Raw genomic sequence first — 19,286 nt, forward strand, 5'->3', positions numbered from 1 at the left:
TCCTTTGTCCAAGATTTCTCTTAGTCCGAGAGAATCTCCTGAATTATGGTAGAACATTTTTTTTGTCCTTTAGCATAAAAAAGCATAAAATGAGAATTTCCTAGTGAGCTCTACTGATACAACCAGAAGTAAAGTTAAAAAAAAATACTTGAGCCACTGGAGTGTTCAAGAATCAGAAAAAACAGGTACAGCAGTAGTGTAGCAGCATGTTGGAAGTGGAGAGGAGGTGTCTTGTTCCTGTTCTTCAGGAGGAGAGAGTGTAGTCATGAAGGCACACATGGCTCAAATCTTAGTACTTGTTAAGGAAAAGAACAGTGCTCCGAACCACACAATTCCTGAAGGGAGCAACATAAGTAGGTCATAATTCCTTTAATTACAGTATTACTCTGTCCCTGTGTAGAGTGTGTAACTGGCTGTGTTGAACAATGATGGTAAAATGCTAATGACCTGTAACAGTGTGAATGTGCCTTTGCAAGTACACACAGTTTTCCAGAGTTCAGTAACACCAAGTGGTAATTCAGACATACTGTATTCATGGTTCAGTTTCTTGGGAATATTTTGACTAGGATGGCTTAGGAGTGATCCAATACCACTTAACTTGGTTCAAATCAGATGGTTTTGTAAGCATGGAAAGTGTTGAAACATAGTTGCCTGAGGGTTGTAAGCATGGAAAGTGTTGAAACATAGTTGCCTGAGGGTTGTTTTTTGAGGTGGTAGTTGTTTGTTTGTTTGTTTTCGGGTGGGTTTTTTGTGGTTGGTTTATTTGTTTTCCCCTGATGTTCGAGTTGCTGCTGAAGCTTCTCCCATGAAGCTCCTCCTGTAAGGAATTTACAGAATACAAACTTACAGGATGTCTGGTAAAGGGAGTGCTCAGACATGTGAAAGACTTCCTTCCCATATACCTGTCTGTTTTCATGAAATATACAGCAATTAGATTTCACGCTTTTAAACAGTGACTTTTTTTTTTTTTATTCACATCTGTACCAAGTAGGGTTGAAATAATATTATAGAGGATGGAGCAGATTGCATGTTCACCATTTTAATGCAACAGTATTACTTCTTAAGGCTATGGTCTGAAAATACCTTAAAAGGTATCAATTCATGTAAACCACAGATAAGACAGGAATACTGGAGTAGGACAAGACAAGATGTAGTGCAGTACAAGGAAATAGTCAGTCTTAAGTTGATTCTCAGAATTTCATATTGCTTGAATCATGTGTTCCACTTCCTTTCCCCAAGAAGATGTTAAGGTATTTAGCCTTGCCTGTCCTCTGATCCTGGTTCAAAGTTCAAGATTGTTGTGCCCTCTACAATTGTCTGGGAAGGAGCATGGTTGCTCTTTAATTCTTCAATTAGGCAACAGGAAGAGAGAAGTTAGTTGAACTAAAGGCAGTGTTGACACATGACCAAATATAAATTATTAATCCATGTGCAAAGCTAGAAGATTTCTGTTCATCTGGGACAACTGTAGCAGGATCACTAGAAGGGGGAAAAAACATAATCAGCATGCATCATCCTCCCTGCCCCTTCCCAGTGATGTAAAGCCTGATCAGGGGAAAGGAGAAGGACATGGAGTAGCCTTAGCAATATCAGCAGCAATGATTAGTGCAAGCAAACTGTGTGTCTGTTTTAAATGAGACTCTTCTGTGAAAGGAAGAGAGTTTGCACATCCAAGTGATTGAGCTGTCTGCTGTTTTCTCTGCTCCTGACTCCCACTCTTTCTGCAGTGTCCCAAGTAGGTTTTATGCAGTTCTGCACAAGCTAGTAGGGACCCAGCCTACTTCTGGGAGCAAAGGAACTTCAAATGTCTTCTGCCATTGCATGGTGAAGAATGGATTTCTTGCCCTGTCCTGTTCACATTGTACAGGTCCTTCACCAGTTCAGGTGCCTCTAAGTTTTAATCTGTGGGTTGCAATAGAGTGTGTACTTTTATCACTTGAAAAATAGGACAAAGATGCAGGTCTGCTAAATACAAAGGGGAGGGGTGGCTTTTAGACTACAGTGACTTGATTTTCCTGTCATTCTCTTTATTCTAGAATATTGTGGGTGATGCTAAGCCTAAGGAAAGAGGTAATGAAATTCCATCATCTCCTGAAAACCAGGAGAAATTTAAAGAGCAGAGGAAAGCAACAGGTAATGCAAAGAAAGACAAAGATGAAAAGACAATAAAGACTGAGAAACGAGTTAAACAACCTGATAAAGAGGGAAAATTTATAGTCATCTCAGAAAAAGGCAAGATCTCAGAAAAGACTATATCTAAGAATGGAAAAGAAGATAAAGAGAATATATCAGAGAATGATATGGAATATTCAGTAGATACACAAGCTGAGAAGAAGCCTGAGAATGACAAGGTAAAGAGTCCACAGGAAAATGCGAAAGAAACTAAGCGAAAGCGTGGCAGACCACCAATAACACCTCCCACGGGTATGTAGCCAAGCTTAAATGTTTAGGCATGCACCAGAACACTTTTAAACTTACCTAAAGGAATAAGAAGTATCTTGTTCTTTCACAGCCTAAATATCTAGAAACTCTTATAAAAATTTAAGTTCATCTTTGTTCAGGACAGCCAGGAACATACTGAAGTTTGGAGCCTTGGTGGTTTGGTCAGAGATTGGATTTAGGCAAGTAACCATCATGCAATATAAAGCATACCTGTAGTAGGGTTAAATACTACTATATGGGTTTTAGAAGGCTGGATGAAGCTGTATTTATGCAAGTCCAATATTTTAGCTTGTGAGGCTTGGGGATTTGTGTTAAAGTGTTTCACAGCTTTGTATTCAATCGATTTTTCTTCTGTTATCTAAATATGTAGAGCCAAGTTCTCAGACACTGCAGCCCATAACTTTGGAGTTAAGACGTCGGAAAATACCTAAAGGAGGCAATGTTCCACTGAAGCGTCCCAGGATTGAAAAAACGTTGTGTGAGTTTTTTGATATTGAGCTCTCAGACTAAGTGTGTGTGTATACATATAAAAGTTCTTCACGCTTAATGGGTGGGGAGGAATAAAACGCCTGTGATATTAATCTTGAACTGTGATAAATGCATTGACCGAAATACAGCACCTGTTTTTCATAAATTTGCCATTCATATGTGGCATCATAATGCTGGAATTCCCCCCTAAATCCTGGAAGTTGGTTTTGGATAAAGGAGGCGTAAGTTGTGAGCCTTGATGCAAAAGTTCATAGATATATGGGTGGCAGTGATTATATTGCCTCCAGTATATAGAAGGCTATAGAAGCCTTAGAAGTTGTAGAAACTCTTCAGTTACTAGATGGACGATTAAAGCAAGGGCACTCTAATACTATGTAAGTATTCATGCCACTGCAGTTGAATAGCTTCTGCTTTATCTTTGTGTGCTTTGTGTGGAGGCTGAAGAACTTGAGTGTGTTGGTGAGGAAAGAAAATTATTATTGTCTGTAATAGTGTCATGTCCAAGGAGATGAAGATCTAAAGAAAGCTTTTTCCTTTCCTTAATACCACAGTCTTAAACTTCAGTGTGTGTAGGTTATCCAGCTCAGTCACAGCTTTTTGTGTGTCTGAGTTGTCTCATCTAACTCTTGATATTATTTACATCCGTGGAGCAGCTTGCTTAGACCAGTTCCACTATAATGTGATGAACACACCCCCACTGCTCTGCAGTATGCTTCTATGTGCATTTTACATCAGTGGAATTTTTTTTCTCAGTAAGAAACTAGTAAGATACTGATCTGTATTCACACTACAAATCTGTTACTAGAAGAAAAATGTTGAGAGCTTTTGCTGTATTTTTATGCTTATTTGTAACTTATTATAGCTTTTACACAGGCCTAATTTTCCAGGCTTTTTAACTTTTGGTGTTAGCCTTAATCCTTAAAACACACACTTTAAAGGGTGTCACAGGGAGGGAAGAACTTGAAAGTTTGCTTGGGATCTGTTTGTATTCCTGTAACTGCATAGTACCATTAAATACAACTGTTGCAGCTCAGGAAAAATTTAAGAACTCTTCAGATAATGCTGAGAGAGACCAGATCAGGAGGCGATCTTCAAGACTCTCATCCAGTATTAGCCATGAGATTTTAAATACAGATCTTGTCACAACTTCCACGGAAATTCAGACTTGGAAAGATGCAGTACCTAACCAAAATGAATCTGAGAAGGGTAAGTGCCTTCACAATGGACCCTGGATTTTTGTGATGAGGTGGTGGTAGTTGTTGGAAACTCTATATTTTCAGTTGCTTGGCTCCATATCTGGCTCCATTCATTGCAGGCTCCATATCTGCCATTAAAACCTGTTTGCATCAGCAGTGCAGGGAAAACTCATGGAAAGTTTCTATTGCTCTGCTGCCCTCATTGCTTTTGGCTTTTCATTCCCTTTCTGTCAATAACCTCAGCATTTCCCTTGGGTGATGGGAGCTCTTCCAGCAGAGGAGAGCTCCATAGGCTAAAAATATCCATGGAAATAATTTGGTTTGGGGTTTTTTGATTGGTTGGTTTTCTTTTGTAGGGGATGCAGGTTCTCATTGTGGAAATGAGATCATTTCAAAGTTTTAACGCTTTTAGATTGTAGAAGTAACAGCCCTAGTACTGAACTCTTAGAGTTCTTACAGTTTAATCCTGTTGTTGAACACTAAAAGCATCGAATGGGATACTTTTATGCTTAGCGGGGTTGAGATAACACTCCCTTTTCTGCCATGTGCTTTACTGCCTTTCCCTTTTGAGGGAGCTCTTTTAGTGGTTTGAGATCTGTCCTATCTTGTGTGTTTCTGAGCAACTGTAAGTTTAGAGGGGTGCTACAAATTAGTTGTGTTGCAAAAATTTTGTGTGACCAAGAGAGAGCAGTCAAGAGCATGGATGGGTATTTTTCTCCATTGTAATGTGATGAGGATTCCCCCTCCTCCCCCCTACCTCCAGTGTTCTGAAGTATGCTTTTGCATGCATTTTACTCAGGGGAAATTATTTTCTCTTTCTAGTCCAGTTAGAAATTCCTGTTGAATCTGACCAAAGTTTTGGTGAACAAGGATCACCTGGAAACACATTGCATAGCACAGCACTCAGTACAGATGCCAGTTTGCAGGAAGAAAAACCTGAAGACACCGAATCTTCCTCCGTTCCTGTCAGAACTCAAGAACCTTCTGCTGCTACAGGTTTGGGTTTTTCATATTTAATGTTGATGCATTTCTTAAGGCAACTGACACCAGGTGTTTTGTATTTCTTCAAGTGTTAAAATTGAGCATTTTTGCAATGTTAACCTTGGTAAAAAACAGATATTTTTATTCCTTGTGAACTCAGTTTTAATCTTATGCTTTCAAGTTGGACAGCAACCTTAAAAGTGGAAATTGTAATTTTTAAATGACTGTTTGTAATATTTTCAGCATGATGATGAAGTTAACAAATGATTGTTTTCACTGCTTGGAATTCTGGATTAAATTGAATTTAACACCATAAAAGGTCAGGTTCTTTTCTCCTTAATGTGCTGCAAGTATGTGGTAATATTACTGTTACTGCTGTTTGGGAATCCTGATTGTGCCTTTTTATATCCTTATGTTTAGACTTGGAGACTTTAGTGCAAATTTATGAAATAGTTCAAACATTTCAGTGTCTATCTTAATATATTTACTCTATTTTCTCTTAGCTGGGTAGTGTTCTTACCGTGCCTTTTCAAATTAAAATTTCCTGTGCAGATTGTAGACTGTCAAAACATGGTGCTGTCCTGTGATTATTTCTCAGAACTTTAATCTTTGGATCTACAGCTAACTGGGGAAACTTGAAGTACATATTTCCTAGTTTATGCTCTATTAAGCAAGTTTAATTTTAAGTGTAACAGAGCACTTGGAGAGATTTACGGTTTCTCAGCATTGCTGGAGTAATCTCTGTGTATTGTTTGTTGGTTATTTTAAATTTACCTCTTGTTTGTACTTATCTTCTCTCACTCACTTGGGTGTAACTGTTCAAGTCACAGGCCCTCTCCCTTTCCGCTAATGGGTGCCCTCAGTGCTGGAAGTAACCGACCTCTTCCCTTCCCTTCGGTTGGATGTGTAAAAGAAAATTTACACATTTACACTAAATAGAAATACGAGTTCTTTTGATGTTGGTCTCCTTCAGCTATTGCTGAGCATTTGTAAATTGTGTTTAAACTCGGGAGAATTCCAGCTGAATGTGTAATATTTGTGTGTGTAGTGTCATTCACATTAATGGAATGTGTGGGATGTGGCCTGAGCTTGCTTCATTGGATACAAGCAGCAAAGCTGTGGGAACAGGGCTTGGCTAACACCTGCCCAAAGGCTCTGATAGAGTTTGTGCACTCTTGTTCCTGCCTCTTCTGTCAGGACTTGAGCAAGCTAGATTAAAGTTAATTTGGAAATATTCACTTACATTGAATTCTGGCCTGAAGTTCAACACTGCTTTTTATGTAAAAATCCAGACTTCTGAGTGTGGATTTTATTTAATTGAAAGTTGTTTCAGTTAACATTAGAAATCAGACATGCATCTCAGTGGACATCCAAATGTGGCAAGCAGGTGTTCTTATTGTAGAGCACTCTTAAGGATTGGTGATAAAGCTATGCAGGGTCTTGGAGTAAATACTGTAACCTGAAATCCAAGTGCAAAAATCTACATTTCCCTACCTAAAGAACATTAAAAATGTTATTAACAAGCAGTTTTAGACAATGGTTTTAAAATTCATATATTCCATCACAGATAAATCCTTTGTAGTTAAAAGTGGATCCACGTTTCCTTCTCCGTGCTCTGTCTTGGTTCTGGGATTGTACTGGTACACCCCAGTGCTGATGAGCTGCCTGATGGGGGAACAGCAGGGCGTGGTATTTATTTTACCTGGTAGTGGTTCATGTGTGTAGCAGCATGACCACAACAGGTGCCTCTAGGTGAGATCTGAAAATGCCTCTGAAAATCACCAGTGTCTTCTGCTCTGTGGAGGTGCAGATACGTTGTGGAGCCCAGGCATGGTGTCCTAAAAATAGCTGGTGTTGGAGACTGGGAGCTGAATTAAATAATTTATGGATGATTATCAAGGGAACAGATAGGCTTCAGATAGAATAACTGTGTGTAAGACAGTTCTGTTCATTAGTCTGCTGTGTGTTTTAAAGAGATTTGGGGCTTGGGCAGGGGCCAGAGTACGTTGGTGGAGAGTAGGTGGTGTGTATGGGAGAGGAGGGTGTCTGCTGCATGTGAGATTCCCAGAAAGTACAGTGTGGAACATAGTCATTGGTAGCTTTCCATATGTAGAACAAAAGCAGTGTTGTAACCCAGTATTACCATTTTTATTTGTAGACTTCAATTCTAGTCACTTAGTGAGAATGAATTATCTTCCTGTGGGAGAATACTGTAAAACCTGTGTTTTTCTCAGTGTGATTTGTTAGTGCAATTTTGGCATTGTTGATTAGTATATTCTGGTAGTACAAATTTTATCTTGCATGATCTATAGGAAGAACATTATTTTTATAGCATTTGAATATCAGGAATTTTTAAGGACACTAGCATTCCTTTTAAAGGGTGTTTTTCTAGTCACTGGTTGGTAGATGATTCAAGATTAATAGTGGTTGCAGACATTTATAACAGCAAACACAGTCTTGAGTCTTCCTATGACTTCCTGTGACCATGTTTTAAAATGTAACATGTTCTGAAAGGGCAATATAGCATTGCTTGTCAAAAATGAAGTTCCTTTTTAAAAAGTTTCAACAAAATTCTGGATAATTACACGTACTGAAAGATCAGAATCCTGTTCTGCTGGCTTTTGGCACCTCTAGTGACAAGGGACCAGAAATGGTGATCAGAATTTGGCTAAATCAAGCTACCTTTCCAAAAAATATGTGACAGTCTGTTGGCAAATTTTTGCAGCCAGTTAAAGCTTTGCATACATCTGAAAACAGAAGCATTTCATAGCTGTTCATGTGAGTTTACTCTTAAAAATTCCTTTAAATTTAAAGATGAGCTGCCTTTGCTTTGCACACATCTGCTATCAAGTTTATAGTTGTATTTGCTAGCACTTTTGAAATTACTTATTTATTTGCATAGACATATATCAGGGATTTTATTTGCCTTATACTTACACCTTCTTTTCTGATTTTGTTCTATTAGCTTTGGGTTTCAGTTAAGGAGAAGCATAAGACCTTTTCATCAGTTTGAAAGAGCTGCTATTTCTCCTGCAGCTCACCTCAGCAGGCTTTCATTGCTTCACAGTAGCGTGAAAGTTGTATTTTTGAGCCTAACAGTATACAGTACGTGACTAAGTCCATCCTGCCTTGCTCACTTAAAGCTCCCTTGGGTGGGACACCACAATCTGGTCACAGTGTTTCAGTTACAAGTCAAAGTGCAGGTAAAGCCTTCACATCCCCCCCACCTGGCCCCTCCAAGGGTATGTTGAGGTGTGAGTGGTGCACTGCAAGGTTTACATGCTTTACTGCCCAGTACAGGCTGCTTTTATTGGTACCAATTTATTTCCAGCACAGGGAGAAACTGGTGAGTGGAGTACCATAGGAAATACTGTCTTGAGTAGTTCTTGCATGCTAAGTAATGTTACAGCTCAAAACCCCACAAGTTTATAATTATGTAATGATCAGTGATTATTGATGCTATTACGTATTTCTTACACCAGGCATCTCCTTCTGTGGATTCTGAATGCATTCGAAATTCTTGGATGCTGTCCTTATCTAAATTAGCTTGAGAAGAGCAATTAAGCAAGATGGTTTTTGTTTCACAACTGACATATTGAAAGAGATAAGGTTTTTGAAAATAAAGGAAGAAATGTAGTTTGAGAGCTGAAATGATGAAATACTTGGAGAGCTAAGGAAAAACAACACAAGATTTCAGAAGAAATAAGTTGAATGAAATAATTAATTAGTGAGGACACTGGCCCAGTGGTGTGAAGTGGTCCAAAGCAGAATGTGAGAACTATCAGCTCAAGTATGTTTGTTACCGTGACCTATCCTGAAGATAATGTGCCAGAGAACTTGAGTTTTAGAGAGTTTCAATGTGTTTAATTTAACAGCAAGTGAAGAAATAATTTGATCTTTACTTAGTATTTATTTGGAGACCAGGAAATAGAAAGTGTAGGTCTCCTCATTTTAGCAGGCAGTTGTGTGTGGAATTCTAATGGCTCGAAACTGCAGTAAAGCCATCTTTAAGTGGGGGAAAATGAGAAGAGTTCTGTGTACTGCTGGCTTCTTGGATTGTTTACCACGGTGTTGCAGAAGATGCCGCAGGATGGCAGACCTTCAGTCAAGGTACTATGCTGCTGCCAAATATTCCTGTCTCAGCAGGAGTTATGTCAAAGAGAGAATTGGTGATAGTGTAAAAACACCTCTAGTGGACTTGGAAGCTTCACACTGTGCATTTTACAGTGAACTTACTGCTGAACATGGTCATAGCTTGACCCTTGGATAATTCAGCCCAGTGAAAAGTGGGAAGGGTTGCTGATGAGAACCCTGAAGGAATGTTTTTCTCTGTAGTGAAACTTCAAGGACACACTGATGTTTGACCATAAGTGTCTGTGCTTAATGTTGTAATGGCTGACTGAAAAGCAGATGAGGAGTTTGAATTTTTATTACAATAATGGGAGAAATAGCAAGTGGCATGCTTACCTTTCATTTTCCTCTGTATTCACAGAAAATACCCACCAGGCTCCTCTGTAAAGTCAAGGGCCTGAAAATCTGAAGATAGTACACCAAATTTGTTTCTCTGAAAACCAATTTTAGTGTTATATGTTATGAGCAAAAATTCTGTGTGTAAGGATGGTAGCTGCCCCTTTAGGTGTTGGTGTAGGATGTAATTTACAGAGTGTACAGAGCAAGGGCTCTCCTGAAGCTCCCCTGGGTGGCAGAGTTGGTTGTCAGTTTCCTACTGCGCCTGGGTGACAGGGAGTTCTATTGTACTACTTGAAAAGAAGGAATATGTAGTGATGGGAATGATTGAAGCTTTGTTTCAAATTTTGTGGGATCGTCTGTATTTTTATTACTCTGAATACATTCCTTTTGCACATTGCAGTAAGTTTTTTGTCTGCTTCCTTTCCCTTTGTCCCATATCTTTGTTATTCCTATTTCTAACTTTGGCTAATGCAATCCTTTCCTTTTCTAACTTGTAGCCGATTAGTTAGAAGCCATTCCCTATATCTTCTCCAGAATCTGTCCAGCTCAGTGAAAGGGAAGTGCTCTGAGCTTGGATTCGGGGCCTCATCCTGACAGTTGTGTGATGGTGTAATAGTTTCCCTTGTCATCTTTGTAATGTTTTTTTGTTAAGATTTGGACCTCATTACTCCCTTCTGCTGCAGTTGTTTTCCAGCTTCATGTTGGTTATTACATAGTAACAAGTTCTCAGCATCTGGAGTCCCAAATCCCGGTTTTTTTCCTTCACAGTCAAGACAACCCTTCTGTGTTTGCTTTCACTAAACCCACAGGCCATTGCACTGAGCCTTCCTGAAATACTTTTTCATTCTTCCTGAATGCAGCTTTTGATGGTCTGCATTATATTTTGATTTTGGTATTGGCAAACTTCATCATTCTGCAAGTGTGAGTCTGGCTTTGCCGCAGTCTTATCGATGTTCTTAATGTCGCTGTGCCACGGTGTCTTCCTCCTGGTCATTGCCACTGTGAAACACCCAAAACTAGTGTCTGTCTTTGTACTATTTTGTTCTCCAATTTCATTGCATTTTCTTTATTTTAAGCAGCTTGGTGTTGCATATGACTTAATCTTTCCCTATGCATTAGGGTACAACTACTTGTGTTTTCTCCATGTTAAAGATTCGTTTGTACACGGTACTTAAAGGCTGGATGTGCCTCAGATATAGCTGTCTCGATGCTTCTCTGCATTGTGACAACCTTTAAGTGTACTGCTCAGTAACACCATTTTTGTTACTGCATGCTGAAGACTTGGAAACAAGCTGTACTGTGTTTTTACTCCAGGATCACGTTGACACTGTCTTTAACACTCCTTCTGTTCAAAGCAGAAAAATCTACACTTACAGAAAATCTTATTCTTGTTCATAATGTTTCTTGGTGCTTTTGTCTCTTCCTTACAACTACTTCTAATACAGTGTCTTAATTTTCATTCATGTGCTGCATCCCTTCAGTTCTAGTCACGGTTGCTAGGTTTGGGTCTTGTAGTGAAACACTGCATTCTTAATCCTGGAAGTTGACAGCTCTTGAAAAATGGAAATAACACTTTAGTACTGGCAAAGCAAATTGAAAAACTGTATTTAGAAGCCTTTTTTTTTTTTTTTTTTTATGATGCCTCCTTTCCATTGTCTTTTAGCTGGAGAGGGATTTTTTGATGCTGTGTGTATTAGTGATGGATAATTGCATGGATCTTTTTTGATCTGTTTCTTCATTTTTACCTCTCATGTGTTGTACTGAGTACAGATACTTGTGATAGTAATCTGATTTAGTTCAAAATATTTATTTTGTATGTTTCTTAGAAAAAATATTAACTAAAAGTTCCTGAAATTCATTATAGATACAGCCTTGGTTTGCACAGCAGCGCTCTGTTGAATAGGTGCCTTAAAATGTTCTTACATTTGAATCTTTAGACTTTCTTTACTTTTTTGAGAAACTAAGTATAGCTCATAGGGAACATTTTTTGACAGATGCAAAACAATTTTGTTTTTCATTGCTGCTTAAAAATTGAAATAAATTTCAATTTTACTTTTAAAATGTTCTGACATACTGTTTCTGTTGTCTTTGGAAGTAACCAGGCTTTGATGGTAGAACTGTGCACCCAGAAAGCAGGTAGCAAAATAATTGTAAGCAGAAAAGCAGAACTGTTTTCTTGCTTTCACCAAAGATGTGAATAGTTGCGAACAAATAATCTTTAGTGTTCGGATTTAGGGATGTAATCTCTGTGTGATTCAGTCGTTTATCTTTAAGAGCACCATACATTCATATCAGCTGTTGGGCAAGGACTCAGGGAAGCAAAATATTTAAACTTATTCATACAAACAGTGGCGTCATGGCAACCAGTTTTTATGAGCAGTGTAGGGTAAAGTTTTCCCTTTAGAGTTACTAATTGTAAAGGCAGATAAGGCATTAACATATTATTTCTAGCATTTCGTAGCTAATACGTGTGAATGCATGCTTCTTTTTGCAGTTTAAGTTTAGGAAACCATTTGGCAAATATAGCATATGCATGGGGCAATTTATCTGTTTTGTTCTTACAGTAACAAAACCTTGTAGGAGAACAGATTTTCTTGCATCAAAAAAAGCTGCAACTGTTGACCAAGATCACAAGTTTAGATGCAAGTTCTTGGACTGTTCAAAATCCTTCCGCAAAGCCAAGTTATTGCATTATCACATGAAATACTTTCATGGAGTGGAGAAGGCTTCAGAATCACAGCAGAACCCTGTAAAAAGAAATATTCAAACCAGAGCTTCTTTGGCTTCTGAAAAAGCAAATCAAGAAAGGTCAAAAAGAGGACGGACCACAGCTGGTTCACTGTGTAAGTATGGTGTTGATCTCTTTCTTTTTTTAAACAGCAGCAGGCAGGACAGACAGAAAATACCAGAAATCAATTTTCTTTTGGGCTGAAGGAGTCTCTTTCAGGGCCATGTCTTAGCATGTTTCTGTGTGAAGAAGAAGCATAATACATACATCATGTTGTAGAAAGGTATGAAGATGTTTCTTCTTCTAGAATTCAAGATCATTTTCTGGTAAAGATCCCGCTGTGCAGCTTCTCTTATTTTTCTGTAGCAGCCCACTTGTGTATTAAACCTCTGTTTCCTTTTAAAAACCCCAGTTCCCTGAGTTTCTGACTTGATTTTTATTTTTCTCCTGGCTTACAAATAATATTGGTTGGAGACCTCTATCCTTTTCTCTATTAAGGAACAGTTTGGATACCTCCAGTTCTCTCCTATTTCTTCATTCTCTTTAGATTTTGACTTTACTTACCTGTACTTTACTGCCTTCAAGCACATACCTGGCTGAAAATCCAATACCAGTTTCTGCAGTATTTACTGTTCTATGTCATGAAAAAATCCTGATATTTAACAAGTGCATTTGTTTTAGCTGTGCTTGAAAAAGATCTTCACACAACAGACAGTCAGTGGAAAGGGATTAAAACTTATTGGTTAGCCAAAAAAAGGTGTAAGTTTTAACTGCTTTGCAGTTTACAAAATCACATTCACTGCTACTTCACCCTCATTCTCTGAAGCAGCCTCTGCCTGGCATGACATCAGAGTGGCAGTCTGGGACTAGTGTGAACTGCAGTGGTTGTTGATAACCTGTCCAGACTCGGCGCCTGTGGACTGATGTCTCTGTGTACTGCAAGTCCATAAAACTAGTCATGTCTTCTGTCTTTTCAGTGAGCCCTTTTTATAAAATCCATCTTTCTCCTTGCTGAATTCCCTGACATCTTTTGTCTTTGCTGTTGATCTTTCATTAATAACGTTGTTTAAGAATTACAAAGTATTGCAGGTTGCTCACAGAGTTCCAGCTCACTACAGCAGGATATATCCTGCCTTACTTTGCTTCGTGGCTGCTTTTCTTAAGAGAGTCCAGAAAATGAGTTTTCATTTGAGGTGCTACTGCTTGTTCCTAACAAGATAAGTGTGACTTTACATACTGTAACTACATATATACCCCAAATATTTCTGTATCCTTAAATAATGCAAAGGCATAAACTTGGATTAAGTAGGAAAAGAGTTCTCTTTAAGTGCATTAGGATGTAATGATTTGTATGTATTGTACTCTGCATGCAGCTTAATTGAACCCAAGTGTTGCCTGGAGGAACATACCTGAGATAGGCATGGTGTGAAGAAGACTGGCTGCTGACAGCTGCAAATTGATCAAAACAGGCTTTGTGCATGTCATGGTCTTTTCAATAACCAGACTTCTGTTTGGCTCTTTCGAACTGTGTAATTATTTTTTGATTTGAGAAGCTGTTTTGTCATGATTGTCTTGAATGCACTGACTAGTGACTCAGTATCTTGACCCCTTCCATTTATCCTTTCCTCCAAGTGCATATAGTCAGATGCACCATCATAACTGGCAGGTAATTCCTTGTGGAGCTGAAATATAATTGTATTTGCTTATTTTAAGCCTCAACCCCTCTAATTCCCTATTTGTGGATGGATACTTTTCACCTGGATCATTTCCATGATAGCATTTCCATGAGTAGCAGCTCTCTGCACAGAGTGCCTGGGGTGTGCTCACAGCTGCTGAACATTGCATCAAGGTGAAGGGAGGGCTGTAAAGTTCTCAGGTCATCTTCACAGTTGAGCCCTGCTGTTGGTGGAGCTACAGTACATTTTTTTCTTGATGAGGAAAAACACTGTCATTATATATTAGTTATATGTCTGATATTAAGTGCCATTGTTTTCAGACTCAGTGTGTTCTTAATGTCCCTCATATTTGTTTGGTGGTGCTACACAGTTGAAAGCAGAGTTAATGAGATTCGTGAGCTCTTACTTTGAAGTTGTATTTGAAGTTTTGTTCTTGGTGGGTATACTTTTCATCTTTACGATCCTTTTGTGAGCAAAAATTCTCCTGTTTGAAAATAATATATTTAAATAATTTTACCTTTTGATACAAATGTCCTTTTCTTGGATTTCATTATTATTAGGTAGATTTTAGTGCTTAAGAAAAGGTGGCAATTTCTAAGAGATAAAACTTATAGCAATCAGAATTTTTGTTATTCCATAAACTTGAAGATGCTCTTGCTTTAGGAGCTTTGTCACACTTATCTCACAAGTTTTATTTTAGACTTCTGGATCTCCTTACTCTTTCAGCTACACAGAAGATAAATGGTGGGGGTTGTCTGGTGCTGGATTTAAAGTGAAAATACTGCTTCTAAAGTTGTAGGAAAATGTGCAGTATTCAGAGCAGTAGCAAAACCTTTTCTTTGCAGTGCTTAAAATTAAAATTTTAACACATAGAAAAGAAGGTGGATGTAAGTGGTCTTCAGAGACCATGCTGTGAGACTTGGGAAAGAGCAATTCAAATATAGTTGCTTTGCACTGGAGTGGAGACTCCAAAATTAAAATTTCTAATATGTAAATTATGCTTCTTGACATTAGAATCAAAGCTTGAGTGAGCTGGAAAGGTTAATGTGGGACTGATTTGAGCTGTCTCCCTCTCTTTCCAAAGAAGGATCTTGCCTTTGCAGTGGCAAACTTGACAGATAGGTCTCTAAATTCTGTAGTTGCTCTGAACAGAGAAGAAAGGAGCTGCCATTGCCTGCAGCTTGTATTTTACATATGCCTTATAGAATATCCCTGAACAGAATGACTAGGACTTCGTGGCTGCTGGATATGTTCAGGCAATACCTTTCTTAAATGTATCAGGAGGTAGTATATGATCATTATGGTGAAGCAGCTCTTTCCCCAAGTGCATGTTACAATACTTACATCCTCGAGTTGCTGCTGCTTTGGTCTTCAGGAAAGAATTGTCCTTACATAGAATAAGGCAGTTGATGTGTACCAGTGTGTGCCTGCTGGGCTAGAGGAGATGCAGGTATACCTGCCCTCAGCTCTCAGGTTGCATCACACCTCAGGTGCATTGCAGAGCCACCTGCAGGCCTCTGTTAGGAGAATTGAAATCTGTACAAAATATGTGTGGATGTGTAAGCCTAAAAGAGGCTTTTTGAGTCTGGGCTGCAGATGACTTCAGTGTTGGTCTTAGATTAAAGAGTTGCTCAAATTTTGTGCTAGTTCAAGTAGAGATGCTCTATCAGAATAATTGCTTGGAAATTAAATGTGGTACAGTATCTGTGACAATTTGTCAGTTAGCTACTTATTGATTGCTGTAATTAAAAAATACTGAGTACAGATGCACAGAATGTTCTTAGTTGGAAGGGACCCACAAGGATCATCGAGTCCAACCCTTAAATAGAAGTGGATTCTGTGCCCATATGCATTAACCCTAAGACAGGTTTCTTTCTTTGTGGTCCCTTCTCTTTTGCTGCAGAACCCCTTAGTTTACTGTTGAAGTACATCATCCCATACTGTGACTTGTGCCCTGCAGACCCTGTAAACAATTTTCTCTGAAGGTACCAGTTTTCTCTTTCAGATATGTCTGTCTGTCCATGTTATTTTGTATAAAGTGCTTGCAAAAGGTTTTTCTTAATAACGACTGTTGTTTCCTGACCTATAAAAATGTTTCTTTTTCCTGACCTAGACCACTCCAAGGGCATGAGGCATAGAATAGTTTCTTTCTTTGTTACCTGCAAGTCACAATTTTGACATCTTGACTTGGAGTTTTTCTGTATTGGTGGCTTTCATCTTTTTAGTGATATGTCCACTTGTCCTACCCTGGTGAAGCTCTGTACTTGCTGGATGCTGAAGATTTCTCAGGAGACACAAACCTCATGAACAAGCAGGGGAGTTGATAACGAAGTGCTATCTGAGGTGATTGGTGTGCTCTTAATAACTACTTAGTACTGGTGTCAGCACAGTTGTACTGACAGCGACCTCATGACTTGATACACATTTACTCCAAGGACATAGTTTAACTCCTCTCAGGAGTTTTGGTAATAAGCTAACTCAGTTTTGGGACATCAAAAGCACTGTACAGTATTAGGCTTTGATTTGGAGTGTGGGTGTTGTCAGTAGTCTCAGTCTGGCAAGTTGCTGCCACTCTTGGCTCTCCTGTGTTCCTTGCCATGAGGAAGAAAATAAAGGAACAGACCTGCAGTTTTTAGTTTGGCTACTGTAAAAAAATCTGTCCCTAGTGTGGAAAAAGTAGGGAAGGAAAATGCATTTTGTCAGTAGGTTTAAATTTTTTTACACAACCGCATTTTTAGAAAATTCTGCCTACTCAGAGTTAATTACAGTATATCCTGTTAGTGTATAAACGACTCCGTGCATAAATTTTTTACATGAGTAAACAAAATAGGTATTTTGTCCATACTCGTGTCACTGATGACAGCTAAATTGCATGTGGGGGTGGTCGGCAAACTTGTTTTGCCATCTTAAAACATCTCAGGCATCTGGTTGTTTCTAATGGCTGTTCACAGGCAAACCTCTGGCCTGTTGTGTAGTGGTTGTCCGATTAATCCTTTGGGAAATTTTCCTGTTTCCTCTTGATTCTGGCTGACTGATGCCTCTTTGCTAGGCAGTGGGTGGGCATGGTGATCTACAAATGTGTTTTTTTTCCTTGGAGCCAGGGAAGATCTGCATAAACACCCTCTGTGTTTGCAGAATTGCCGGTTGTATTTGGCTTATCACGACAGTACTGCATTTGGTTTCTTGGGGGTGGCTGTCAAGATGAAACGTGGTCTGTCAGTTCTAGAAAACACGACTGGACGTTCCCAGCAAATGATCTCACAGCTGTGGATGGTAACTTTGCCTGATTCACATGCTTGGGAATGCAGTCTCTGCTTCCTGTGAATGCTGAGTTATCTTCTTACCTGGGGTCCTACATCAGAGTTCCAGGGGACAGAAAGCTACAGCCTTGTCTGTCACTGAACCTCAATGTGTTTAGTAGTAAGTTTTCTAAAGCTCTGTCTATGTGGTTTCTGCATGGTTGAGGTAATTTCATATCTTGGGTCTGTACGTGTTTGTTAGTTTCTAAGATCCTTCACAGCTTCTGGGTCAGCTCTTCATATGACAGAGGATACTTCTTCCAGGCTTAGGAGAGAGAGGTCTGAAAGAACTCCATGGAAGATGGCTGGAGGCAGTTAATCAGCAATTCTGTTTGTCTCCAGTATCTTGTGAACATACCTCCTGTTCCTGTTAGTGGTATTCAGTGTCATCTGAGCTGGAAATTAATCTGCTCTGATGTTTAATCCCAACATTACTGTTCAAGGACAAGGAAAGTGACATTGCTCAGGGTGTCAGGAGGCTTTTTTGCCTTTTGTGTTTTCCCTGAGTTGGGACACAGGTGCGTGTGTCTTCATGGGGCCTCCACAAGCAGCTTTAGGAAAGACTTAGGGATCCCCTGTGTACTCCTCATAGGAATCTCTATGAGCATGCTCCTGCTGTCACTGCAGCCTCACAGCCCAATACTCTGTGACTGGGTGGAGGCAGAGGAGGGTTAATGTTGGCTTGGGGAGACCAGAGATTGGAAATAGGTGGCACACTCTGGTACTAATGCAGAAAACCCGAATGTGAGAAATGTGCAAGCTTTAAAGCCATATGCCTAAATATAAGGTCTTAGTTGCCTTTGTTATCAATAATTGTTCTTTGTTCTTTAGGGAATGATTTTATAAACTGACCTGAGTTATACTTCCAAATGAAGAGGAAAAAGGACACTTTAGTGTGGAAGGCTTGTAAGTTTGCATCTCCATGGCATCAGTTTTAATATTTGCTGTCCCAAATGTTTAGGATAAATTTCCAGGTTTTTAATCTCATCATCTCAAATTTATTCACAGCTTCTAAAATGTATTTCAGAGTGCTCAGAGATCTTGTAGATCCTCTGAACTTTCTTTTCAATGGAACAAAGATGTTTCAAAACCTAGCATCTTTGTGTCAGTTACTGAAAAAATAAAATTCATCCAGTGTATGATAGAGTACCATGACCCCTCCCCCAGGACAATGTTACAGTTAGCTGAGAAATCTTACAGAAATATATTAACCTGTATGTCATAAAAGACAGGATGTATTCTTGGCAAAAATCTCCTTGAAATTAAGTCTCACAAAGCTGCAAAAACCCAGTGGACATGAAATACAATTTTGTTCACCAAGAGCCTATGTGCATCTTTGTCAGCCCACAGGAAGCTAAGAGGCCTTGCGCTCTTGCAGACTGCTAGGATCAGGGTGGCTTTGGTGTTCTTAAATGTTAATTCATGAGCTTGAGTAGAGCTGTTGGGAGAAGGGAAAGTTAGGTGGCCTAAATGAAGGCTGTCAGGTGTGTATGGATTTTTGTATTGTAATTTTGAGTTTCACTAGTGTGGTTGGGAGAAGGGAAAGTTAGGTGGCCTAAATGAAGGCTGTCAGGTGTGTATGGATTTTTGTATTGTAATTTTGAGTTTCACTAGTGTGGTGTTCTGTAAATATTTTGGAAAATTATTGCAGAGTAGTAGACAGTCAGGAAAGCTGCAGAAAAGATTGTTTGTGTGACTTTTCACCCTGTACTGAAATAGACCATTTGTATTTCATAAACTTTGTTTGGGTACTGGTGTTCCCAGAGAGACTATTTACTACCTGAATCTTATTTCTCAGCTACTGTGTACCATGGGAAAAAGTTTTCTGAAACTTTTCTTCTTTTGTCTCTGTCATCTGAACTGATGATATCTTGACCCCTAGTCACAGAAGTCCTCAGAGGAACAGGAAGTCAAAATAGACCTGACTTAAACAAGTAAATAAAGACGGCGCCAAAAAACCCAACCAAACAAGATAATTACCCCAAAAAATTGCCTGTCTGGACAA

At 39.1% G+C, this 19,286-nt stretch overlaps 2 protein-coding genes across 12 annotated transcripts in view; both read left to right on the top strand.

Moving 5' to 3' along the window:
- LOC137484365 (rho GTPase-activating protein 39-like) overlaps positions 1-3,458 on the top strand; it is an 89,130-nt gene extending 85,672 nt beyond the window's left edge. The window contains exon 11 of the transcript XR_011004850.1: positions 3,446-3,458. The gene's annotated coding sequence lies outside the window, so the exon portion shown is untranslated. The remainder of the gene's footprint in view (positions 1-3,445) is intronic.
- PHF20 (PHD finger protein 20) overlaps positions 1-19,286 on the top strand; it is an 81,348-nt gene that overhangs the window by 24,321 nt on the left and 37,741 nt on the right. For 7 of the 11 annotated variants that reach the window (XM_068208180.1, XM_068208188.1, XM_068208179.1 and 4 more), the window contains 5 exons: positions 2,037-2,424; positions 2,813-2,920; positions 3,961-4,137; positions 4,950-5,129; positions 12,143-12,421. In XM_068208180.1, the coding sequence (XP_068064281.1) occupies positions 2,037-2,424; positions 2,813-2,920; positions 3,961-4,137; positions 4,950-5,129; positions 12,143-12,421 (1,132 nt within the window). The remainder of the gene's footprint in view (positions 1-2,036; positions 2,425-2,812; positions 2,921-3,960; positions 4,138-4,949; positions 5,130-12,142; positions 12,422-19,286) is intronic. The other 4 variants (XM_068208181.1, XM_068208183.1, XM_068208185.1 and 1 more) reach the window with 2 other exon arrangements.

This window comes from Anomalospiza imberbis, chromosome 17 (genome assembly GCF_031753505.1).
Source record: "Anomalospiza imberbis isolate Cuckoo-Finch-1a 21T00152 chromosome 17, ASM3175350v1, whole genome shotgun sequence".
Taxonomy (NCBI): domain Eukaryota; kingdom Metazoa; phylum Chordata; class Aves; order Passeriformes; family Viduidae; genus Anomalospiza; species Anomalospiza imberbis.